The sequence below is a fragment of the Paralichthys olivaceus genome, chromosome 23, assembly GCF_024713975.1.
Source record: "Paralichthys olivaceus isolate ysfri-2021 chromosome 23, ASM2471397v2, whole genome shotgun sequence".
Lineage (NCBI taxonomy): Eukaryota > Metazoa > Chordata > Actinopteri > Pleuronectiformes > Paralichthyidae > Paralichthys > Paralichthys olivaceus.
Genome location: NC_091115.1, coordinates 16,214,517 through 16,227,682, shown reverse-complemented (window position 1 = coordinate 16,227,682; position 13,166 = coordinate 16,214,517). Strand labels below are relative to the sequence as shown.

The 13,166-nt window shown below is 48.7% G+C and overlaps 2 protein-coding genes across 8 annotated transcripts in view; one reads left to right on the top strand and one right to left on the bottom strand.

Annotated features, from left to right (window-relative positions):
* LOC109637559 (protein bicaudal D homolog 1-like) overlaps positions 1-13,166 on the top strand; it is a 39,315-nt gene that overhangs the window by 7,450 nt on the left and 18,699 nt on the right. The gene's annotated exons all lie outside the window — the stretch shown is intronic.
* Positions 4,412-11,560, bottom strand: LOC138406730 (uncharacterized). The gene is made up of 2 exons (XM_069519371.1): positions 7,757-11,560; positions 4,412-4,957 (listed from the first exon to the last, which is right to left on the bottom strand). The coding sequence occupies exons 1-2, from the start codon at positions 8,762-8,764 to the stop codon at positions 4,565-4,567; spliced, it is 1,401 nt and encodes a 466-aa protein (XP_069375472.1). The 5' UTR covers positions 8,765-11,560; the 3' UTR covers positions 4,412-4,564.

Below are 13,166 nucleotides of genomic sequence, written 5' to 3'. Positions count from 1 at the left end.
TTGACATTAAAAGGGCAGATTTGCCGGAAGTAAGTGATATTTCTCCGCAGCAGGAGGGAGCCTCATACAGCTCCACCACTGGGCTGTAAAGAGCTCGCTGCCGCTAACTAATAACTAACTCAACAGGAGTCCACCACGCTGATTTGTACAGTGGTGCTGGTTGTTACCAGGGTCACTGCCAGCTCAGGTGTGCTTCGCAAAGCAGCTGATGATCCAAGTATCTTTGTATGTTTTTACCTAATCAGACCGACACGGACATCAATTCATGCACACTGCTCAATGCAAATTATATTTTAGTGTGTCCTGTGGAGTTGTTTTGGAAAGCATTGCTATCTTGAGGCAGTGGAAATTGATTGGATTGTGATCAACAACAAAAAAAAGTCAGTGGTGCAGTATTTGACTTTCATTTTAAATGAATCACAATGAATTTACAATCTGCTTGTCCCCACACACATTATCTGCTTGCACAATAATCCATCCTTATATTATTGATCTATCAAGAGGACCAGACTTTTATACACACCCATGGTTATTTCAGAGGCTAAAGGGGATTTGGACATCAGTTCTCCGCATGCTTACATTGTTATAGAGGGGAGACCAGAGTGTGGTCCATGTGAAAGTGAGAGGGGATGTGTTTGTGGGTGGCACCGGAGAAGAAGAGTGACGGAAAAGGACAAGAGTGCATCATTGCAGCCGTCGAGGCTAAAAACAGAACATGACAGGCCGAGCCCCAGGGACACTCTGTTACTCCTCTGTGATGTCCAACAGCCGAAGGGCCGCCTCCCGCCATGGCGAGTTGTTACCAGACACTGACTCCGAGTCAGTTCTGCGCCTTCCTCTCTGTAGGGATGTAAGGAGCCTATGGATTCTGTTCCTGTGCTGATACTGGGGGGAAAAAAGCCATGATGGCAGCAAAAACCGGGGACTGGAAAGTAATTATGAGTCAAGGTGAAGGCTTGATGTGATTATGAAAAATGTTGACGGAGACAGACAGGGTTGATTTGACTACATGGTCACTTTCGATGCTGTGGGTTGTAGCTGCGTTCTGTTGTATTGTGTTATGTAAGATGTACCGAGTATTTGTCCACTACCTGATGTCTCGGTCTGTACCACTATGTCTGGTTACGAATGTGACACAGCCACATGCTCAGAAGCACTTAGGAGCAGACTGGATTCTGAAAGATGCATGCACACACACACATACACACACACACATACAGACACACACACTTACATGCAAGGAAGAGGTGAATTATTCATTTAAGTATGAGGCCATGATGATTTCTGAATACAGAGCTCCAGTCTTCCGTTTTTTCCAGAATATGAGTTTAGGTTTTTCAAAATGACGCTGAACCAGTGATTTGAATTGATGATTGTTGGGTGTGAAGGGTTTTTTAGTGCAGCTTTTTTTTGTTAAGGGTTTATATGGTTATTGCCTGTCTGGGCTATGGTTTGTAGTCGTGACCTTTCTGCCACATTGTACTCACTAAGTGAATGAGATCTGGAAAAAGTTCATCCCTCCATTTTCTTTCGCTTATCCAAAGTTTCTGGTTGCGGTGGCTGCACGTTGTTCTAGATGTCCTCTAACTGGTTACACTTTCCATCTCTCAACTGCATCTTTTTGATGCAAAAGAACAGCAACTCTATTCCAAACCCTTGTCCGAACTCTTGACCCTAATCTCCTCTTTTCTTCTGTACTCTACTGCTGAGCCCTACAAGCTCATTTCCAAATTATGAAACACGAAAAAAATCCAGGTTCATCAAACTAATATGGAAGAGAAAATGAAGGTGAACACTAAAATGATTGTTAATAAATTTAATATATGATCACAAAACTAGTAAATGTTAAGATACAGTTTAAAGGTACAGTGTGTAAGATTTAGGTGAAAGGGAACTATTGGCAGAAATTGAATGTAGAATAATCCTCGTGTTTTCACTCGTGTGTTTCATCAAAATTTTATGAATTGTAGTTTCCCTTTGTCTTTCCTCCTCTCGCTGCTGCTCTCTTTCTTTCTTATCTTGGTCAATGATTAAAGAGGACACTGCGCTCCCACGACTGCAGGGTCTGTATTGATCCATGTGTCTTAGAGCCGTTCGCACAGATAACAGCTAATGTGGGGAGAGAGAGATACGGCGGAAAGACAGATCCTTTCCAACAAATGAAAGCTATAAACTTCGGTATTTCCTTCAGGGCTCACCGAGAGATCCGATAATAAAATCACGTGTAAACAGAGGTAGCTCTATATGCACTATCTTCATTTTCATCTCTGCATTTCCAAAATCCAAAACCGAGCAGGTGTTGTGGTATCTCATTGCTAGCGCATGGAGATAAGGGTGAAGTTTTTTCATTGGCTCTAGAGCAGATAATCCCAGCAAAGTTGTTAATATCTCTGCATGGTTGGTTCCGAAAGATAAAATCCAACAGTGACTACAGGCCACTAGAGCTTTCTGACAGAGACCAGCTACATATCTCCACACAGATTGGGACACATGCATACATGTACAATGTCACATAAGATTTTTGAAATGTACAGTCTGCCATCAAGGCCATTGAGGGAGTTTTTTTCTCTCCACAGTCGCCAAAGTGCTTGCTCGTTGTGGGAACTGTTGGGTTTCTCTGTAATTTCTAAGACTTTTGGGGATGGAGCTGCAGTAGCATCGTCATGCTGATACACATGCTCAACCAATCGCAAGTCAGTCTCAGATGTCAGTGACATTTACCGCTGTTTGATGTACACCAGTGGAAGAACACCAGACAAGAACTAATCTAAAATGTCAGAAACCATCTTTTATTTTTTCGACGTGTTCTTTGACTTTTTTGTTTGGTCCGTGTCCCATCTGATAAATTGGAGGAGGCATGATTTATTACCTATACTGCAGCCAGCCACCAGTTGGCGATTGAGATGTTTTGACTTCAATTTTGGGAGCAGTCATGTCATTCATCTTCATATACAGTCTACACAACAAACTGTGAAACACAAAAAAGGAGGACGCCACTTTTCTTTCGCCTGCAGCGTGCGCTTTTCACGCCAACAGGTGTGAAGTGGCTGACATAACACAAGGGAGCGCAAAGTATTTCTACACCAGTGAGGTCAGTTGTTTCTGTATTATTTCTGCTTAAGTGTGTGTGTGTGTGTGTGTGTGTGTCCAACCAACCTCTACTTGAGTAGGTAAGTGAGTAAACACAGACTGGCTGCCAGGGTTTTGAATCAAGGATAGTATACTGCCAATAACACACACACACACACAGAGGCCTCGACACAGTTTATAGTTGTCAGTTGCCTGGCAGTGATATTTAAAAGATGATGCCTATCAATGTGGATCGAGGTTCCCAGTGAAATGTCACAGCAGACTGCAGATAAACATACCTGCACCAAATCTGTCGAATTAAGCTTTGTCATCCTCAGATGGTTTGACACCTCGGACTGGACAGGCTGCAGCCTCCGGTTTCAAAATCACAGAGATCGGCACCTGAAACTCCTGTAAATGTCTGTGTCAGTCAAATATGGTGAAAATGATTAAGAAGAAGAATTCAAACGGCATCAAACTCAGCACTGCACTTTGACAGGCAATTTACAACAAACATGGCAAGTGTGAAGCCGGTAAGACGAAGGCTTTGTGGATTATGCGTTTCACATATAGACAGACAAATGGAAAAATGGTGACTCATAAATTCATAGAAAGTCTTGGTTCTGTAACGTCTAGGGGGAAATCAGAGCTTGTAGTCGACGGTATTTATTTACCAGTTCAGACAGAAACGCTCAATTAAGTGAATGTATCAAATAGTTGAACAGTTAGATCTGAAAGAGCAGATTTAATCAACATGAATGGACAACTACTTTGAGATCGTTCTCCAGCCTAGAGCGGATAACCGATGGGGAGAGGCTTGCTGCGCTGAAGATGCTGGATTGGTCGATTTCTCCAGCTTTTAATTCCAGCTAATCTCCCTAATAGTTTTCTTATGAAAGCACTTTGTCTCTTGACTCAATTTGCAAAACAGTAAACCACAATCAACAGCAACGTGAGCGACATTTTCTCCATGTTTATTGTACTGTTGCTCGATTCTTAGCGTGTAATCGCTGTTGTATCGTTTACGAGTTGTTCAAATGTCAGCCGGCTGGTCTTTAGCCTGCTGAGGAAACTCAGGCTAAAAACAACAACTTTTTTAAGTTCCTAGAAAACAGTTATTTTGGCTAAAAGTGTGTGTGGGAATACTCGGCCCACTCCGGGGAATGACGGGAGGAGAGAATGGCTGGCGTAAAGTCTTTTATTATCGTTGCCTTACTTGGCAACCCACCCACACATGTATGTCTGTCTCTGCTCTTTCACTTCGTCTCGGTGGGTCTTCAATCCCGCTCACACACGCACACGTCCGCCGCTCTCGGGGTCTCGGGACGCCAGCCTACTACCAGAGGCAGAACCAGGTTACAAGCATGCTTTTATTGATTGCCCTGATTACCTGATTCTGCCCAGCTGTCGGATCACCGGCTGAGCCACTCCTCCCTGTTGTCCAGCAGTTGGCGCCCTAACCATACCCCACCGCCACATACCCCCACCGCCCGACTCAGGCCGGGACCCCGCCGGCCGCAAGCCCACCCCCCCCCTCCGCCGAGCGGGAGAGGAAGTCGGCCACGACCATCCGGGTACCCGGCCTGTGGATCACCTTGAAGTTGAATGGCTGCAAAGCCAGATACCAGCGAGTGATCCGCGCGTTGGCATCCTTCATGCGGTGGAGCCACTGGAGCGGGGCATGGTCCGACCAGAGGGTGAAAGGGCGCCCCAGGAGGTAATAGCGGAGGGCCCCGACCGCCCACCGAATGGCGAGGCACTCCTTTTCCACCGTACTGTAACTCTTCTCCCGCTGAACCAGCTTCCTGCTAATATACAGTACGGGGCGGTCGGTCCCCTCCACCTCCTGGGACAAAACGGCCCCCAGCCCACTGTTCGAGGCGTCTGTCTGCAGGACAAAAGGGAGAGAAAAGTTAGGAGTATACAGCAGTGGCTTACCACAGAGGGCTAGCTTAACCCTCTCAAACGCCAGCTGACACTGCTCCGTCCACTGGACCGGATCTGAGGCACCCTTTCGGGTCAGGTCGGTCAGGGGGCTGGCCAGCTCTGAAAAGGCTGGAATAAAGCGTCTGTAGTAACCGGCCAGACCCAAAAACCTCCTGACCTCTTTTTTCGTCTTGGGCGCTGGGCAGGCCGCAACCGCTGCGGTCTTCTCTACCTGCGGCCGCACCTGTCCGCCCCCCAAGTGGTACCCCAGATACCGTACCTCCCTCCGTCCCACCGCACACTTCTTCGGGTTGGCCGTGAGCCCCGCCCGCCTCAGGGACTCGAGCACCGCCCCCACCTGCCGCATATGCTGCTCCCAGGTCTCACTATAAATGATCACATCATCTAAGTAGGCTGCAGCATATGCGAAGTGCGGCCGCAGAACCCGGTCCATGAGGCGTTGAAATGTGGCTGGGGCCCCGAACAACCCGAACGGAAGTGCGACAAACTGGTACAAACCGTACGGAGTGGAGAAGGCCGTTTTTTCCTTGGACTCTGGAGACAAGGGGATCTGCCAGTAGCCCTTGGTCAAATCCAGTGTCGTGAAAAAGCGAGCCGTGCCTAGCCGGTCCAGGAGTTCGTCGACCCGGGGCATTGGATAGGCATCAAACTTGGACACCGCATTCACCCTCCGATAATCCACACAGAACCGTGTTGACCCATCGGTCTTGCGCGCAAGCACCACGGGGCAACACCAGTCACTGTGGGATTCTTCTATTACCCCCATCTCCAGCATGGCCTGAAGCTCCGTCTGCACAATTTTCCGCTTGTGCTCCGGCAAACGATAGGGCCGTGAACGCACCGTCACGCCCGGGGGGGTCTCTATGTGGTGGTGTATGAGCGTAGTGCGTCCTGGCAAGGGGGAGAACACATCGGCAAACCGCCGCTGCACTTTCGCAACCTCTGCTCTCTGGCTTGGCGAGAGATGGTCGTCATAACTGACCGGGGCAGAATAATCCGGTTTTGATACCTCCGGTCCCAACTCATCTCTCTCGATCACCGTGGTAGCCAGAGAAACAGAGGCCACCTCTCTCCACTTTTTAAGGAGGTTGAGGTGGTAGATCTGTGTGGCCCCACCCCTGTCAGACCGCACTACTTCATAGTCTACCTCCCCCACTCGTCGTGTGACCACGAAGGGCCCTTGCCACTTGGCGAGTAATTTGGAGCTAGAGGAGGGGAGCAATACAAGGACTTTATCTCCCGGATCAAATGTTCTTAGTTTCGTCCCTCTGTTATACAGGCGCTGCTGACGTTGCTGGGCCTGGAGCAAATTCTCCCGTGATAATACCCCAAGTGAATGGAGTTTTGCTCGCAGGTCCAGCACGTACTGAATCTCGTTTTTGGAAGCGCTCGGACCCGTCTCCCAGTCTTCTTTTACCAGGTCCAAGACGCCCCGAGGTTTCCGGCCAAACAACAGTTCAAATGGGGAAAATCCTGTGGAGGACTGGGGAACCTCCCGCACTGCAAATAACAGAGGGTCTAACCATTTATCCCAATTGCGGCTATCCTCGTGCACGAACTTACGAATCATGTTCTTTAGTGTCTTGTTAAACCGCTCCACCAGCCCGTCGGTCTGTGGGTGGTAAACACTAGTCCGGATTGAATGGACGCCCAGCAATTCATACAGCTCGCGTAGTGTACGTGACATAAAGGAGGTGCCCTGATCCGTCAGGATTTCTTTCGGAATCCCGACACGGGAGATAACCTGAAACAGTGCCTGCGCCACGCTCTTCGCGGAGATGGTCCGCAGCGGCACTGCCTCGGGATATCGCGTTGCGTAATCCACTAGAACCAACACAAAGCGATGTCCCCGTGCACTCCGGTCTAATGGCCCGATGAGGTCCATGCCAATTCTCTCGAAAGGTACCTCAATCAGTGGAAGAGGGCGCAACGGCGCTTTTGGTGTGGCCGGCGGGTTAACCAGCTGACATTCGCGACAAGACGCGCACCACCGACTCACGTCCGCGCGAATGCCCGGCCAATAAAAGCGGGCCATTATCCGGTTCAGTGACTTCTCATACCCTAGGTGCCCGGACATGGGGTTATAGTGAGCCGCCTGGAAAACCATTTCCCGACGGCTTTTCGGCACCAACAACTGGGTGATTTCTTCTCCTGTCTGTGTGTCACGGCTCACACGATACAACCTGTCCCTAATGATCGAAAAGTGTGGGTGAGAGTGTGCTGCGTTCGGAGAAACAGCGGAGCCGTCAATACTCACCACCTGATCGAAAGCGTGGCGGAGGGTCTCGTCCCGAGACTGTTCGAGTGGAAAATCGTCCATGGGGCTCACCGGGGGGATTAGAGGAGCCTCCGGGCGAGGCTCCGCTAGTCCCGCCGCCCCCCCGACAGTCTCGGGCTCTGTTTCCCCGGTGAGCACCGCACACAACTCACATTTCCCTACCGCACGTGAACGCACCCCCACCGCCGCTCTCGCCTGTCCCCGGAACCCCGGCCAATCTGTGCCCAAAATCAGGGGGTGCGTGAGACGGGGACTAACCCCTGCCTCGACTCTATGTTTTTTTCCCTTATATGAAATTAGCAGAGTCACCACTGGGTATTCGTGAATATCCCCATGCACACACCTCACCTTCACCCACGATGCCTCCATCAATGCCCCCGTTCGAACCAAGCGCTGGTGGATCATCGTCTGATTACAGCCCGTGTCCAGCAGAGCTTGGTGTGTACCCCCCTGTATACATACCGGTATATGGTACGTCTCTCCCGGGCCGTGGGAAGAGGCTGGCGGCCCGGCCACCCTGACCAGCTGCCCCACCTCCATCAGCGGGCACTCCCGCCTGAAGTGGCCCGACTGGCCGCACCGCCAGCACTCCTGCCCCGGCGTTTGAGGAGCCCCCCATGGTGCCGGTCGACCCGGCGCGTAGGCTGGGCCCCGAGGAGCAGCCTCTGCTCTCGCATTCCCCGGTCCCGCGGGCGGAGCCGTCCCGCCGGGTAGGGGTGGGGGAACGCGTTTCCTTGGGGCCGGTATGGGACGCCCCGCCGGGACGCCCTGCTGCCGGGCTTCCTCCTTCTGACTCCTCCGGGGAAGGGAGAGGTGGTCCTCTGCCAGGATGATGGCCTGTTGCATGTCAGCGGGGCGGTGGCACTGGACCCAGTTGGCCGTGGAGGTGGGCAAGCCGGCGATGAATTGCTCCAGCGCCACCTGCCCCACGACGTCCTCCGCCGAGTTGTGCCCTGGCTGGAGCCATCTCCCCGCCGCATCGAGGAGCTGCTGCGCGTAGGCGAAGGGGCGGCCGGCTTCCCCGAAGGTGAGGTCCCTGAACCGGCGTCGGTGTCCCTCCGGTGTGCAACCCAGCCGGTCCAGGATTGCCTTCCTCAGCCGCTGGTAGTCCTGCCGAGAGGAAGCCGGCAGACTGTGGGCGGCCAGCTGCGCCGCACCGGTGAGCAGCGGCAGCAAACGAACCGCCCTCTCCTCCTCCGGCCACCCGCAGGCCTCCGCCGTGCCCTCAAAGAGGTCCAAATACGCCTCGGTGTCGTCCTCCGGTGTCATCCTCTGGAGGGACACCGCCGGCGGCCGCCGGGAGCTAGTCCCCGGCTCTGGCGGCGGGGTGGCCGGACGCTGGATCCACTCCCGCAGGAGAGCCCGGTCCTCCCGCTGTTCTGCCGCGATGGTTGTGAGTGCCTGGGTCTGCTGCTGCTGCATCGCCAACAGGCACTGTATTGCCTGTTCCCAGCCGCTCTGTCCCTCCATTCTCCTCTCTCCGTCCCTGTTCGGGCGCCACTTGTGGGAATACTCGGCCCACTCCGGGGAATGACGGGAGGAGAGAATGGCTGGCGTAAAGTCTTTTATTATCGTTGCCTTACTTGGCAACCCACCCACACATGTATGTCTGTCTCTGCTCTTTCACTTCGTCTCGGTGGGTCTTCAATCCCGCTCACACACGCACACGTCCGCCGCTCTCGGGGTCTCGGGACGCCAGCCTACTACCAGAGGCAGAACCAGGTTACAAGCATGCTTTTATTGATTGCCCTGATTACCTGATTCTGCCCAGCTGTCGGATCACCGGCTGAGCCACTCCTCCCTGTTGTCCAGCAGTTGGCGCCCTAACCATACCCCACCGCCACAGTGTGGAAATTGTGAGAGAGTAAGAATGGTCTGTTTGTTTGAGTTAGATTAAATTATAATTACTGGCTCCATTTTTACACCAGTCTGCTTTGGTGTGAAAATATTTGTGCAGTCAACAACCATTAGTCCACCATTTCTCCATCAAATTATTAAAAGCTGTTCCCCCTGAAATTCTGTGTTTTTCAGCCTTGACATTCTTACGTCTTTAAGATCCCTAGTTGGTTTCTGTAAAGGCAGTATAGTGTGGAATCAACTAAAAATGCAATTTATACCATTGCATATGTAATATGTACATGTGTAAAGTGCTTTGAGTGGTCATCAAGACTAGAAAACCTCTCTATATAAATGCAGACCATTTATCATCTACATATGGTGACTCCTTTGTTATGACAGCTAACTCCCGACTTGACTTCAGTGCTGCACCTTAAACCCACTCTGGCATCATCCCACAGCATCACTAAGCCTATAGGGACAGTTTTATGGGAAAATCGTCAGTCTGCCCGCATTAGTATGCTGGCAGAGCAGCCGACTGAAGACACAGGGGACGGAGATAAACTGAGAGAAATCAGTGAGGAGGGTGGAGTGAAAGATAGAGGTGAGATAGAGCGAGATAAAGGTTTGGGACATGATGAAAATGGTTTTTGTGGTTGTTTTAGAGGAAGAATTTCTGTCCTGTGAGCCCAGCGTGTCCTGTCACAGTGGACTACTTGGACACTGTTCTACCTCTCTGGCTCAGTTGGTCTGTCCCTATCTTCTCCCTCTCTCTGTCTGTGTTTTGTTCTGCTCCTTGTCTCTTTCAGTCTGAGAAAGGATGAAGTCAGAGTTGGCAGGGAAGCACTGTGTCAATTAACTAGGACACCGGTCTCAGAGCGAGAGACAAACAGCAGATCAACATATCTCCGCTGGCCAGTTCAAACCTTCCAGACATCACTTCTTCCTTTTAAACTTAATAATAAATGTGCAGTTATCCACTGGTGTCACAGTTAAAAAGACTTCGTCCAGTGAGATGTGATTGCAGGCCTGAGGCAGAGAACAAGCCAACAATTGGATCATCAGTGGTGATTGTGGTCGCAGCCGATCAAGGATTAGACAAGATTGCTTAATATGCCTATGCCTACTCACGCATACTACTATTATTAGCAATACCCTCATCATTACAATTGTTTTCACTGCTCCCGTCATCTCTGCTTTTTCTAATGTATGATTTAAACATTGATACACCTTTCATTTAAGTTAGACGCTATCTTTTCTCATCAATGCTATTTGATGAGCTCTGCTATACACGCCATCTATTTCCATTCTGTCCGTTCAGGGAGAGGGATCCCTCACATGTCTGTTTTTTCCCCTGTTAAAAGTCTTGCACCTTCTTAAGCCCTATGAGACAAATTGTGATTTGTGAATATTGATGACAAATAATTGGTTCATCTAAATAAACTGTGGAATTTATCTCTAATCTTATTCACAGAATATAACATAATGTTCTAACTTCTACCTTTTGGATCTATATAAGCTTTAGGTTTTGTGTCTATAGTCCTATAGGATGCAGATATACCAGGACAGAGGCATTTTGAAATTGTTCATTTGAAACAACTCAGTCTCATTTGTTAAATTATCTAAAAAAAGAAAAAACCTCTTGTATCGTATAGCATTATCTTTGACTGTGACCTCAGAGCTGCACCTGAGAGCTAAAGACGTATGTCTAGATTGATTACAGAACAGTTTCACTTCTCACCTGAGGACCTAATTTGCTTCGAGAGGCTGTTTCACCTCACAGATTAGCGAACAATTAACCACTGTAATTTATAGAGAGCCTTTAAATGAGAGTGAGAGAGAGCAGAGGTGGTCAAGCGAGCCAGAGAACAAATGAAGAAAAGGAGCATTAGTGAAAACAAAATTGTTTCTCTGCAGTAACTTTCTAAAGCGCAAATAAACATGGTCATAACTTTGCACTACCCTGCGGGAGGGTTTTTCGGGCTTTGTGTGGATGTCGCCAGAGGTCCCGCCTTCTCCTGTCCACTCTGCTTTGTGTCTACGTGGGAGAAGTTTGCCTACAAGGCTTTCTGCCCATTTATATGTTAATCAGTGTCCTGGTTAGGCTGATCGTGCTGTAATGCCAACTCTGACATCATCCTGTCTCAGACTGAACGAGACAAGGATGAGGCCAAAACAGAGAGGGAGAGAAAAACAGAGCCAGAGGGGCGGAACGGTGTCCCAACTAGTCCACTGTGTCACAGAACAGAGCTGTTTACTCCATAGTGCATTGTGCAACGCCCTCCCATAGATTGTATATAGTTGCACCAAGGGGTGGGGGAGACTAAAAAGGAAATTAAGCGAGCACCCTTCACCACTCACAGTCCAGTGTCGGACCCATAACAGTCTCCAAGGAGCAAATATTTTTCTTTTCGGTTATTTTTCCAGAACTAAAGAGTGTAGATTGCTCTTTGATGACAGGATTTGATCTATGAAGCACTGTGTCTGTCTTTATGGCAACATTCCTGTAGCGTATCCTCTCTCTGATGCACAGTGGGTGAATGTGAGTGTCAGTTGTCAGTCATTCTGTTGGCATGTCATTACGGTGCCGCATGTTGACATGTACACATCGTTGCTGTCCGTGATGGGCTGACATGTAGGAGCTGTGCATTATTAGTGTGTACAATCAAATCCCTGACATGCTGCACGATCGCTCTGTTTCCTGCTGTGGTTTAAATGCTCCCAGCTGGATGTTTACGGCTGCCATCAAATCAGATCATTTTTTTTATATCCATCACAGCTGAGATCAGAAATGGAGACTTTCAGCTGACAAGTGGAGCCGATTTAAAGACGGAAAATAAAATGCCATTTAAAAAGAATACTTCCTTTTCTATTTGTAGCTCATACATATAAGTTATTGAACACTACAAATCAACTCTGCGTACAGCTAAACATACATCCATATGTAGCTATATCCAGGCTTGCTGGGGTAGATGTACGTATAGATTCAATGTATGTAATACAATGTACAATGTAATCTTGCACACTGGACCTTTAACAGCTGAACGTTCCACTATGTTCAGCAGTCAGTCTCTAAACGTGTCTCTGTCTCTTCACATGGTGCTGACGCAGGCATACAGTAGGTTTATCAGAGCTTTTTCAGTGAAACCTGCTCCCTGCTGCTGCTCATGACAATCCTGACACTGAACCAAAATAATAAAATTGTTATTCAAGATAAAAATGTCTAAAGCTGCTTTCAGACATGCAGTGGGCTCCAGAGATCCTCTGGACCTTTTTCTGCAGGGGCTGTTTGTGTGAATGCAAATGTCCGAGTGAGAGCCTTCTATTCTGCGGACATCCTCTGGAGGTCATGTCTGAAAACCGCTTCGGTTGTTGTACTTGACAGAAGACAACAGAAAAAGGGGATCTGACCATTACAGGGAAATTGCAAACAAAACACAACTCACAAATGCAGCGACATATATCAAAAATAAGCCATTATTTTTAACAGAATCTGAGTTGAATATTTCTCTATACATTGATTCCAGGGAAACCTGAAATATGTTTGTTATGTAACACTTATGAGGTTAACACACATCTTATCACACATCTTCCAAGAGTATCTAGCTATACAGGAGCAAAAAACACAGAAGAATTTATGACATTACATTTTTTTGGGAATCAGGGTTTATTGCCAAGAAGGTTTACACATAATGTATACATGTGAATATACAAACAGGAAGCAATATGAAATATAAAAGTGTGGTGAACACTAGAAAAAGGATTGTGCAATATTTTGCAAACGCTACAAAGGGAATATTCAATATGAACAATAGATATTTATAATTTGAAGTACAGTATGATCATTATCAACCATGGGAAGTGTCACAGTGACAAGTGGGGACATCTATGCAGTGCAAGGCCATCAGCAGTCCGGATTGGGTTGAGTTGGCAGTGAAGGTTCATTACCCTCTTAAGTAAGCTCAGTGGTTCATGCGTCGATGAGCAGAAGGACAGAGAACAGCCCTGGTTCTCCAAATTTCTAGACAGTGAAAAA